The sequence below is a fragment of the Scomber japonicus genome, chromosome 10 (genome assembly GCF_027409825.1).
Source record: "Scomber japonicus isolate fScoJap1 chromosome 10, fScoJap1.pri, whole genome shotgun sequence".
Classification (NCBI taxonomy): Eukaryota; Metazoa; Chordata; class Actinopteri; order Scombriformes; family Scombridae; genus Scomber; species Scomber japonicus.
This window is the reverse complement of record NC_070587.1, coordinates 11,431,042-11,443,944: the sequence shown is the minus strand read 5'-3', so window position 1 is coordinate 11,443,944 and position 12,903 is coordinate 11,431,042. Positions and strand designations below refer to the sequence as shown.

At 40.3% G+C, this 12,903-nt stretch overlaps 2 protein-coding genes across 2 annotated transcripts in view; both read right to left on the bottom strand.

Annotated features, from left to right (window-relative positions):
- Positions 1–6,701, bottom strand: part of tmem245 (transmembrane protein 245) — a 189,094-nt gene extending 182,393 nt beyond the window's left edge. Inside the window, exons 1-6 of the mRNA XM_053326548.1 lie at positions 6,024–6,701; positions 4,192–4,309; positions 2,684–2,779; positions 2,378–2,485; positions 1,939–2,148; positions 1,684–1,853 (exon numbers count right to left, since the gene is read on the bottom strand). Coding sequence (XP_053182523.1) covers positions 1,684–1,853; positions 1,939–2,148; positions 2,378–2,485; positions 2,684–2,779; positions 4,192–4,309; positions 6,024–6,623 — 1,302 coding nt within the window. The 5' untranslated portion in view covers positions 6,624–6,701. The remainder of the gene's footprint in view (positions 1–1,683; positions 1,854–1,938; positions 2,149–2,377; positions 2,486–2,683; positions 2,780–4,191; positions 4,310–6,023) is intronic.
- A 2,407-nt stretch (positions 6,702–9,108) lies between these two features.
- Positions 9,109–12,115, bottom strand: LOC128366104 (DOMON domain-containing protein FRRS1L). The gene is made up of 5 exons (XM_053326778.1): positions 11,909–12,115; positions 11,480–11,564; positions 11,061–11,199; positions 9,926–10,172; positions 9,109–9,839 (listed from the first exon to the last, which is right to left on the bottom strand). Exons 1-5 carry the CDS (start codon positions 12,111–12,113, stop codon positions 9,667–9,669), a joined length of 849 nt encoding a protein of 282 aa, XP_053182753.1. The 5' UTR covers positions 12,114–12,115; the 3' UTR covers positions 9,109–9,666.
- Positions 12,116–12,903: the final 788 nt, after the last annotated feature.

The following is a 12,903-nucleotide window of genomic DNA, read 5'->3' as shown; positions in this document are numbered from 1 at the left end:
TAGTGAAAAACTACCAAAACCTTACTGGTTATGTGGTTATGATCCTAAAATGCATAAAAACTTCTTTTCTCACCGTTTCTTGGAGAGCAGTAGTTTTCAAAATCTGAAAACATGAGCGCAAATACATTTTTTAAATCATACGAGAGACACATACAGGATGTCCAATAGACAAAAGATCCTGCACAGTATCTGAAACTGATCCAACAAGTAATGTCTGTTTGTCTTTCGATAGTCCCAGTATGATCCTCATCATATTTTATTAGAAGCTCATGTATTTCACAGCACTAAAAACAGACGTGTTTGCATTAAATTCAAAGAATCATTTTGCTAAATTATTTTAGTACTTTTCCAGAATCCTTAATGATCGGTGTAAATCAAACAGACAGACCCTAATAGTCACTGAGGGCCTTGAGTGAGGACAGTGAACACCTTGAACACTAAAAACATACACCAGTGAAGTAGTAACGTATGTGTGTGGTGACTAAGGGCCCCATGTTAACGATCTATAGCGCATGGCGTAAAGTGCGTGACGCCAGGGCTCCAAAAGGGTTGGACTTAAATCCCCTCATTAATTAAAGGTGTGTTTTGGGCATAACATGCGGTAAACCAATCAGTTATCTCCCATTCCCTTTAAAAGCCAGGAGCACTGTCAGTCCTACAGTATAAACAGCTATGGATTACACACACTGTAAGAATCACTCACATGCATTAACAGATCAATACAGATGTTTTAACCACAGATGTTCAGATGCTTGTCTTGTTGTTAAAATCACTAAGTGGCAGCGGAGCAGCTTTTCTCCAGATGCAGATGTGGTTCTGAGACCCAATTCCACAAAAACACCAACAACTCACTTTGTGCTGCTTATTTTCGAGTCTTCTCCCGTCAGGTCACTGTGCATGCAGCTGTGCACAACTGTTGAAAGTATCTAAACCTGATCAGTGTCATCTCAAGTATATGTGTTAAATATTGTTCAAAAACTGTTTTAATGGCGCGCAGGTGGTCGAGTGGTTAAGAGCGCATGTCATATACGCAGCGAACCCCGGTTCGAGTCCCGGCCGGTGGACCTTTCTGCATGTCACCCCCCTCTCTCTCCCATAATTTCCTGTCTCTCTACTTTCAAATAAAGGTGTCTATGCCAGAGAAAATCTTTAAAAAAAAAAAAAAAAATTTTTAATCATGTTAACTTTTCATACAGTTGTTAGGACTGTCTGCAGCAGCACTCTCCAAGGTGCTGACTGCCCCCCAAATAAACATACACACTCTATTTGTGTGTATGTTTCTGTGCTGCTGCCTATCCCTGTGTGTGTGTGTAACAGGCAGAGTGTACATTCATTGTGCACCTGCATATTCAAATCTTGATAATGCTCCCTTAAAATAACAGTGCAATATGCGCCAGGTACTTCAGACCGGGTTTTTTTTTTTTGCGCCATCGCTTTCCTCTGCCTTAAAATAGCAAAGCACCACCAATGCGCCTGACCAGGAGCAAGTGCATTTGTTATTTAGACAACGTGGGCGCAGGGTGAGAAAATGACAACTCTGTTAGTCTGAAACTAACAAAGACACATGCGCCGCGCCCGCCATCCCCTGTGTGCCGACCGCAAGATGGGGCCCTACGTGTTTAAAATCAAAGCCAGAAGGAATAAGGACAGTAACTGCAGCGGGATATTGGTCAGAGGTGTTACCTTAGTGTCACTACGCAGCAGGAACTGAGTTAGGCCTTTGATTGGTCCGGGCAGCAGGGCCTCCTCTCGCTCACGTCCAAACTTCTCCAGCACCGCCCACCATGCGGTGAGAGTCCGCTTAATAAAGCTCTTCATCCCAAAGTGGACCACCAGCTTCTTCAGCACCCACACTAAAGTATCAATGCAATGTTCGTGTGAGGCAGCAGATCTGAGAAGTAGCATGTGACAGGGAGTGTGCATTCATATGTGTATTACCAGCCACTGGGATAGGAAGCAGCTGTAGGATCCACAGGTTGAGCCAGATCTGAACCAAGACTATGGCCCAGACCAGCAGAATAAAGTAGATATCACTAGCTCTTTGGGAGCTCCTCTCTCTCGGGAAGAGGCCGGCCGGTAATGTACGAGAGCCTCGAGGGAAGCCAGGTGTGGCGGGGATAGATCCAGAACCCACAGAGTCGACGCCATCTTTGAAGAGATGAGGGAAACATGTTAGAAAGAGGAAGAAAGATCAGGATTAGTTGAACCAAGTGAAACCAAAAGTGTCTTGAGCTGCAATTCCTCTAACAAAAATGTTATAGTTAAAGTTACAAAATTCAAACTTCTCTATTAAAAGTATTTTTTTCTCATATTAGTATATATGGTTTTCTCACATTTTCTTCCCATGTAACCTGTAATAAAGTTCCTGTGACCTAACCTGTAGCAGAGTTTTCACCGGGCTCCGCTTTGGGCTGGAGGTTGCTACAGGAGATCGCCATGTAAAAAGTGTTAGCAGCAAATGACAACACCTGTCCTGACAGCTCTCCTGGGGGAGACAAAGAAGGACGGAAAATAAGAGTCACACACAGATCCAAGCAACACACTTCTAGACTAGATATGATGTCATGTAAGTGGTGGTTGAGCTTGACAACCATAGAAGACAAATTACAATAGCGGACATTAAAAAAAAGTGCATTGTAAAATAAACTGAAGTGAATAGGTGTGTGAGTCCATTAATGCCCACCTCTGCCAGGGACAGGTGGTTTCTCTTGAGAGCCCACGATGAGCAGTATAACCACAACCATAAATATAGGCACTCTCCACGAGCCAGTCAGAGACACTAAAGAAGGGAGAAATAAGGAGTGAATAAGTGTTGAAAAATTTCCACATATAGATTGGTAACAAAGTCGATCAGGGCCTCAGGTGCAGACCCAGGAATGTTCAGAGAGCGCAATTTAAAAACTTTAAAACTCTATTCCTCTACTTGTGGAGAAATGTTCATCTAACACTTTGCAAACCGAAACTTGTCTGGAGAACTCTGTTATCCTATATAACATCAGGACATGCTGACCTGCAGACACTGTACTTTGGAACATGGAAAGCAAGAAGGAAAATACTAATGCCATGTTGTAAGGAGACCATTATCTATCTATTTCATTAGATATTAACAACATGACTGCATCAAGTGTTCAGTCCAAGGGTATGTAAGAGACAGCTGCTGAGCCAAAACAACTAGAGATTATTTTCATCATTACTTTCATCATTTTATCACTATTTTTGTTTTTTGTATTCATGTGAACCAATATATTGCCTCTCTCTCTCTTAAATTGCGACATTATGTTGAACTTATTATTTAATGACTTGTTTTAACACACAAGAAAACATTTATTTTGACTCAACTGTGTGGTGCATTGGGACCAAATATAACTAAATAATCAGGGATTTACATAATCATATTGATACATGGGTCAGCAGAAAATACTGCCTATAATGGCCCATCCCAGACATATCAACTATATGTTGTCTCAAATCTGGAAATATTTTATTTTATTTTATTAAATTATATAAATAGCATTTTATGTATATTAGCTTTTGATCAATTATTAGATTTTTTTTTTCTTAATTCAAATTTTTTATTTTAGTTGTGTTTTTTATATTCATAATTATTCAATTCTCATTTTTTCCCCAGTTTACAGTTTGAGTGCACTGATGTAATAGAGTTTACTGTCTAACTGCCTTCATTACAAATCTTTGTCAGAAGTCAGCATCAGAACTTTCTTTACTCCCTAATATCAATATCGGCCCCTAAAGTCCAGTATCTGTGGGGCTCTAATCATTTTGTCCAGTCATGCTGCAGTATTTTTATACAGAGTCATGCCAAACATGGCACACTAGCACCTCTGCTTAATAGCTTCAAATCACCTTTAACATTTAACGTCTGAAGGTCAACACCACTTTTCAGCTCGCTGTAAGCTACTAAAAATACAGTAGACTTCCTCATCTTACAATACAGCACTGCATGTGATCTGTCAGATGCATTTCTAGACCTGTGGAACTAGAAAACTAGTTCATACCTTTGCCTTTGGGGAAAAAACTGTGTTTGACTTCATTTTCTGAACCTGCTGCACTAAAGTAGACAAAATGTGAAAAAATCTTCCCTGGGGCAAAATAAAAAAAAGAGTTTATATAAAAGTGAAGTATGATTCAGCATGAAACGTGTCCCATCAGGTTTCCCCCCCTCTCCCCACTCACCAATGTAGAAGAGCAGGATGGCCCAGACAGGAAGAGCCAGAGCCCTCAGGTAGCGCTCGGTGTGAGGACTCCACTTGAAGCAAACTGCCAACATGTAGCCCACCACCACAGTGCACACCTCAGAGGAAACAAGGAAAACCACAATGACTAAAAGATAACAACTTCTCATCTGTTGGTGCTTCTTCACAAAAACTCATTTATTTTTAAATCTCCTGCATCTTCTGTAGTATTCCTGAACTTTCAGTCTCATTTTAAAGTATTCACTTATTGTTTATGGTGTATGCTGAGAATGTGAGGCAGGACAATCATTTCTATATTACTGTTGATCAACTCTCAGTGGCATCATATCATGACAATGTGATTATTTTGTGTGATAATGTTGCAAAATGATATTGTCCAAATTACGTATTTTAAGCAAAGTTTGACTAAAATCTCAGAAATTGTTTTTACACATGTGAAGAGTTTTATCTATTGTTTATTTTGACATTGACATATTGTCCAGCTGCCCTCTACGAGTGGCTGGAGAGACTGATTATATATCACTTTTTTCATATTTGTTGTTAATAGCTCAACAATAAATATAAAATGTGTGTCTGTGACTGTGTAGGTACAGCCTGTCATGAGAGGATGTTCTTTATCTTTTTCTTAGAACTGCTGCACATTTCAGGGCCTTGAACCAATCACACTCAATTGTCATGCTGAACTTTTTCCGACCTCGTAAAACAGTCTCCAGCAAACAATGGGTTGTTTGTTGTTTGTTAGTGAAATCGTGTAATATGATGCTCCGGTCTGTAGTTAACTGGTCACCACAAAGGTCTTCACTGGTTTCACATCTTTCGATGTAATTGAATACAGTGCCTTCCGACCTATTTATAGACAAGGACCCTGTGTCGGTCATCCTCTGTGTTTGGAGAAGGGACAGACTGTCTGAGGAAGAACATTTAATGAAATTAGTCTCTAGTAAAAGCGCAACTGGGTTCAGGGCCCTGGAGCTGTTTTGGATTAATAAGATATTGATCGATCAGACACTGAAACTGCAGCTAATTAGATCAGATGACATACAAATTTAGGCATATTCCAAGAAAGTCACTTTTTCTTTGCTGAAGTTAACAAGATAACACTTATTAGAAAAGAACAAATCAAAGACACACAAAGTGCAGCTGTAAGTCAGTGTGCAAAGCTTGTTATTCGTTTATTAACTACTGGTAACCGTTTATGGAATTGTTATGATTACATGATCATATTATATCACCCATTAACACACTTCTACTACTCAAATGAATGATTCTGTAACTAATCCCTCTTTTTCATAATCAAATTAATCTTCAGACTATTTACTTAATTAATCCATAAATCATCAAGTGTCAGAAAATTATGACCAATGTCTGTCTCAAACAATTCCCCCTTGTTTTACCAAAATATATATATATATAACTCACAACCATATTAGACTTTAGAAACCAGCATATTCTCATTTGAGAGGCTGTAATCACCCAGTTTGGGAAATGTTTGGTTAATAAGAATCTAAAGAATCTAATTTGTTGTTACTTTTCTGTCTACTGATTAATCTATTAATTGATTTACTGTTATATTGATATTTAAACACAGTATTTGAAGATATCTGATTATGAAACATTTGCCATAAAATTACTTTTCAACATTTTGATATTAATTAGAGTCACATGGTGGTCCAGCCTGAGCTGCAGACTGTTCAGTGATCCAGTGGACTGACCTCGCCCACCCAGACAGGGACTTTTTTGTCATCATTACTAATGGGAGGGAGGGGGGGGGGCGAGGGTGGTGTACCCAGTTGTCATTGTCCATTCACTTACCCACACAGTGTGGAAACAGTCCAGCGCGGCCCCGATGATCCCACAGACGTGTCCGAGCATCACCTGCATGCCGATGACGCTCCAGGTCAGGTAGATGAAGTAAACCAGCGGAGCCCCGGCCCCGATCACCAGCAGGATGGTGAGCCTCTCCAGCACCAGTCTGCCCATCGCCTCCACCCCGTAGTTCACACACCACACCGGAACCAGCAGGGTCCCCACCACTATGGGCGTCCCGGTATCCTGCAGGCCGCTGAGCCACGAGCGACCGAGCCGGGCCAGAGAGTACTTGAAGGGGTGTAAGAAGGTGCCGCAGAGCACCGCCCAGAGCAGCGGGCGGAGGAAGGCCTCCAGGATGAAGTAGACCAGGACAGCCGCCCCGCAGCAGATAGCTACGAAGATCATCGCCCCGGTATTATAAAAGGCCTGTTTAATGTTCTTGTCGAACTTTAGGGACGACGGCTGAGTCAACAGCTGGCTCATCATCCCGACGGCTGGCTGCACGCTCTCGGAGAAAGACACAAAGTGAGGCCGCCCAACGTGAGGGCTCCCCGGGGGAGAGACAGCGGCAGGCTCCGGTGCAGAGTCCTCCTCGTCTGCCATCTTCACCGATTCCGCTCGGGTAGTCTGACGAGTGCCACCGCGTGAGGGAGGAAAACATATGACGTAACCCTGACGAAATACCCAGGGGCACCACGGGAAATGTAGGAATGATGTATTATTGGGTTTTACAAATTATAGGAGAGACTTAGACGATGTATGTTTTCTATGTAATCTCATCATATTCCTGGCCAAGTATTCATAAATGTAAAGTGTTAAAAACTAAACCTTCCTTTTGTACCTTTAAAAAGGAGACAGAGTCCTACATTAAAACATTATCTACCTCTTACAATAGAAAAGCTGTGAAAACATTGAAGCTGTGCTCCAAATTTAGTGTATTGTTATTATTTTAATATATATATATATATATTTTTATTTCATATTTATGTTTGGTTTGTAACCCCTGGTGTTGTATATCTGTTTGTTTCCCTGTTTTCATATTACTATATTGCTGGTTCAAAACATTGTTTCTGTAAATGACGCTTATTGAACCAATAAAGCTTTGAAAAAAAACAAAAAAACAAGGGAAATGTAGTGTCAATGGGAAAAAACAAAGTCTTTTAGTCTTATATTTATTTATTATAATATATGGCCTAGTTTATTTTCATGTACATTTTATTTGTCCATTCATTTATTTATTATTGGTAATTACTATTTATTATGGATTTTTATTATTTAAAAAAATCCATCTTAATAAACTTTTTCTTTTAAGGCGTCATGTTACTTAATGTAATTTACGGTGCAGTGTGTAGGATTTAGTGGTATCTAGTGGTGAAGTTGTAGACTGCAACCAACTAAATATCCTTACCCTAACCCTCCCTCCAAGCCTGTAGGAGAACACAGGAGGCCGTGAAACCCACAAAAAATCAAAAGGCCCTCTCTAGAACCTGTGAGGTTTGTCCTTTCTGGGCTACTGTAGAAACATGATGGTGCAACATGGCAAAGAGGACCTGCTCCCTGTCTAGATATAAAGGGCTCATTCTAAGGTAAACGAAACACAATGTGCCTTCTCTTTTAATACAGAAAATATTCTTAAAAAATGTTCACAACAACTCTATCTTCTGAGAAGGCTCGGTGTCAGTAATTAGCTGTTGAACAATGACAAAATGAGCTTGACAGTACACACTGACAGTATGACAGTGTGTGGTCTTAATGTAGAATTTAAACAAGAGCTTTAATGGTGAAAGTATCTTTTGTATGAAAAACAAAAATACAGACTGCCTATTTGTAACTTTAGAGTGCAAAACATCAAAATGCTCAATGGGAAGATATAAAGAGCTGAATAGAAACCAGAGGATCTGCAGCCTTTGTAATGACAACCATCTGGGAGACAAATGCCATATTTTGTATGAATGTAAAAATAATTAAGAAAGATGTCATCATGGTCTTGAGAAAAATGAACAGATGTATAAGAAGTGTTAATATCTGATTTGGTAGTGACCCACCAGTGGAGTCATGGTTATAATTACTAGCTGATCATTACCAAACACATTGTTATAAAAGTATGTTTTTATTGTGAATGCATATAAGCAAAGGAAGTAGGTCCCCTAAAATAATGTCAATAGTGAAGCATAATATACTGTACATTACAGAGCCAATATATCAGTCAGCTGTTATTATCGGCCTATCACAGATAGTGATCACATTAGTGATGTCTGATATTAAATTCCTAGTGAAGTTTACTGTTTCAGTATACTAATCATTGCACAAAAAAAGAAGTGTTTATGTGTATATTCTGTTCATATATATCAATATCAGATTTTTTTAAAACTCCGTAACATCAGTACCATCATCAGCCACAAAAATCCAGTATCGGTTGGGCCCTAGTAGCCTAGAGTATATTATGTTATTTATGTAATAATGACACATAAAGGTCCCTGAAGGAGTGTAACAGTTCATGTTAAATGACTTTATAGTTTTTGACAAACAGAGCTGACTGTCCACAGAGTGCAGAGTCTGTATTTTCTTGTAAATATTGTATAATTAATACTTAATTTATAATGTACTTAAACAGTTTATTGAAACTATATGCAGGCATAGTGAACTGCTTAACATACCCAGGCATTTTTAACACAGATTAAAAGGCTACAATTACAGCCTGGGGAAAAATAGTCCATGTTCAAGCAAAATGTCCTTAAATCCATGGGTCACAGTTTGCTCCTGTTCAGTGTGTTATTGCTTGCCTAGGCAATGGTAACTCATGTCGCAGTCTCTCTCTGGTAAACACACAGTCATAGTGCCACAGGACTTATAAACAAACCCAACAGCCAATGAAGTTGAGAAAACGGGAGGTGAAATCTCTTGAATGGAAATTTTGGTAACGTGAGATGTTTGAATGTGCCAAACATGAACATTACAAAAAGTTAATGAAATCTTTCTTTTAGTAAATGCAGACTGTAAGCAGATCCTAAAACCCTTGGAAAAGGTAAACAAAAAAGTAACCTGTCTTTTACCTTTTGTTTTTAGAAAAGAGGCATATCCAAAAAAATATGAGGATGAATGTTAGCAAAAACCTGTGGGCTGTTGGGTTTATTTTTGTCCTCAGAAACATTTTGTGTGTTTCAGCCAAGTTCAACATGAGGGTCTGCCTTCTCATCACCAGTCGACAGTGGGTGCTTCACATTTTCAGGTCCTTTATTCTTCTCAGCAGTGATTTCCCAGTGCATGCAGTATTTCAGAGACTTGTAAGATGTATTCATTTTGGCATGTGTAGTCCTCATAGTTTTAAATGTGCAGAAGCTATCATAAATATTGGAAATAGATGGCCTATTTTAAACTATAATACTTTTATTAGACCTCTTGTTTTGTACTGACACCAGTACATGACAGCACTACACTATACTGTAAGTTTAACAATTTGTCAAATCTTTGCTATGAGTTCAGAGTAATGAATATATTTTCTCTATCTTGTTTAATATATCTAATACAGTGTCTCTCTTTACAAAGTGCACACTTGAATGTGGCATCAAACAAAAATGGAAACTTGTTTTATAGCTGCTTCATCTTCTCTTCCTTCTTTTTGCCCACTGTGCTCTGCTGATCTTCATTACGGCGTTCCCATTAGTAAGTAGAAGGTGAGGGCTACTATGAGCAGTAAGCAGAGGGGGGAGTTGAAGGTCTGGTAGGCTGTAGAAGGCATGAAGATGTCCTCGTACTTGTAGATGCTGATCATGTGGTCGCTGACTGGTGGGTTGTCGATGTCATGCCTTGTGATGGAACCTGGAAGAAGTTGGAAAAAGTTAGATGATGTAAAATGTCAGAAAAAAAAGCACAAAGATTGTTGACTTGATGACTCTGTTACTCACCTTGTATGGCCGGTCCCCATGCAAACAGGTAATACCATGACAGGTGTAAGTCCACAAGTGTTTCCTCTCTGGGAACGTATAACGGCCGCTTGAAGCGACAGGTCACACGGTTGTTTTCAAAAATGCCCTCTTCATCTCTGGCTGGGTTCCGCTTGATCTCCTTGGCCCACTGGCCAACATTGTAAAAGTGATGAATCCGCACGCGTCCGTTATCATCGTGCACACAGCCCATGACATCATCGCCTCCCTGAGGAAACAGGAGGCAACAAGAAATCAAAATCAGTGTTCCAAAATGCCAAATATTAATATTAATAGAGACTTTATGGACACCCTGTATATCCCTGGTATTATTATTACTAGTCATATTTATATTATCATTATTGCTGTTACTATCTCTGTTGTTATTGTTGTGTCTCTGTGACTCCCCCCCCCCCTCTTTCTCTCCCAACCCAGCCAGTCAAGGCAGATGGCTGCCCACCTAGAGCCTGGTTCTGCTCGAGGTTTCTACCCAATAAAGGAGAGTTATTCCTTCCTGCTGTTGCCAAGTGCTGCTCATGGGGGAATGTTGGGTCTCTGTAAAAAGGTACGATCTAGACCTGCTCTATGAGAAATGTGCCCTGAGATAACTTCTGTTGTGACCTAGTGCCATATAAATAAACTGAATTGAAATGAATTGAATTGAATTACACAGTAGCTCCAAAATATAACCAAAGGCATAGTATGTCAAAAAATGATGGATACTTAACTGGTGCTGGCACAGTGTTCTTTGGTAAAGGACTGTCACACACAAGAGACCTGAGACATATTTTCACTCTTTCACTAAACTTTTGATAAAAGGCCTGATTATAATTTAACATGTAAACTGGAAGTCAAACTCGATCTGTCATTTTCAGCTGGTGAGAATATCAAAAGACATCTTCGAGGATAGCCTGTTAATTGCTTTGTACTAACTTACATTGGTTAACTATATAAATTTAAGTTGTGTTTTTATGTGAGTCTCATAATAAATCATAGATATTGAGAAACTGCCCAGCACTGGTTGCACCAAAACATAATACAGTTTATCAGTGTGTTGTACTGCCCCAGATCAGGAATATCTGAGCAGTCTAGCTTGAAAGGTTGCATAGCTGCTCACCATTTTCTTGTCAGAGGAGAAACCTACGGCCACCCAGCCATCAGTATCTGCACTCATTTCATACTCCACATCTGTCCCAATGCGACGATAACTCAGAAAGTAGTCACACGTCTCTGCATCACACCCTGGTTTCCCATATCTGCACAGAGACAAATACAAGCCCCTTTTCAAGCAACATGATTCACTTTCAGTAGGGTTGAATGACCACAGATCACAGTTGGAAAAACTCAGTGATCCACCATATTAACAATAAAATAACAACTGAATTCCTTCATGATTTCAGAGCACAAAGACTAGACAGTGTAGAGAGTTCCCATGTTTAGCTCCAGCTTTCTGAAGTGAGGACACAGCATCTAGGATAAAGGAGCCCCGGGGAATACAGCTGAATCTGTTTCTGGACAGATGTATCCTACTCTAACCTTATGCATCCTTTGGTTACTCCACAGTCGACGACTTTGATCTTGGCAAAGGGATCCACTGGTGGGGCGGTGGGGAATGGATAACCTGCAAAAATACAAAAACAGCACTCTATTAAAAACAAAAGATGCTTGTTTTCAGTCAAAGGGCCAACTAAGGGGGAGGGTTCTGCACTATTTGTGTGTGTGTGTGTGTGTTTGTGTGTGGAGGGGGTGGGCAGCTACCACCGGGGGAGCTGGCCTGGGTGCTGAAAGGCCGTGTGCAGTGCAGAAAGGTTGAATGCCAGACTAAATATAAGGCCCATGTACAGTTTCTGCTTGTAGTCTCTGTTTATTTGTCTTTCTGTTATAAATGCACAGTTTGTTTATTGTGCACGAGATGCAGCTAATCTACCAACCAGAAACCTGTAGTAAATCTAACTAGACAATTACCGTCATCGGACAGATATCTGGACTCCAAGAACTCAGAAGCGAATGTGCTGTAAGAGTCTTTGTGGGGCTCCTGGTGTCCCGGCTCACCGTGCTCCCCGTGGCCGGCCCGGAGTGCTCCCTCATCGGTGGGGCTCGGCGCGACCCCCCACCATCCGCTTTGGATCGACAACACCAACAGCTGCACAAACCTCCGCAGTGAAATCATAGCCACTTATATAAGAATCAGCGATAAATAAAAATAGAAAATACCCCGACTAAATTAGCCTTAAATCAAACCGGATCCTCATTATCGTTTGGATTTCGATATATTCGCAGGTCTCCATCCTCGGCGTCACCAAAACCATCTCCGCATCCTGACCGCCAGTCCGGCTATTTATTCGCAGAGATGAGGCGGATAGAGGGGGATTCAGAGCCGCTGACCGTGTGATTAAGAGGCTAATCTAATCCTAAATTTACCCAGATTAGTAACCGTACCATCTAATTCAAATATACGCCAATAATCCTCTTTTGAAATCCGAATCTAGATGCTCACCAGTGCTCATTAATCTCAACATATTTCCAGTCGGAGGATAAATGGTTTCGCCCGGCCTTCCTCCTCTCTTCCCCCTCAATCAGTCACAGTAGCAGCCAATGAGGAGCAGCAACGTGCTGTTATTGGGATCAATCAATTGGATATTATTCCTCATAGGCACTAACTGTAATGCTCAGAAAGGCTGCCCATTGAAGATGAGCCAAACAAAACAAACAAAAACTGATTCAAAAGCCACCCTAACCCTAAACTACACTATTTTCATATTTTTTTTATAAATTTAATTTCACAACTTTTGTCCAATGCTGATTTCTTCACACTGCCTGAAATAAAACTCTGGTGGAGAAATCATTTGGCTATTTGATCATGTTGGCCTAATAGTAGTCTAATTTAATTGTACTGCGTCTCAAAATACCTTACTGAAGTGAACCTAAAAATACCACCATGTGATCATTTCTGAATCTAA

Excerpts from the sequence above, each read along its gene's own strand:
- LOC128366104 (XM_053326778.1), bottom strand. The coding sequence starts at position 12,113 with ATGATTTCACTGCGGAGGTTTGTGCAGCTGTTGGTGTTGTCGATCCAA. Across the intron at positions 11,565-11,908 it reads CAGATATCTGTCCGATGACG|GTTATCCATTCCCCACCGCC; the intron begins GTAATTGTCTAG and ends GTATTTTTGCAG. Across the intron at positions 11,200-11,479 it reads GTAACCAAAGGATGCATAAG|ATATGGGAAACCAGGGTGTG; the intron begins GTTAGAGTAGGA and ends GTCTCTGTGCAG.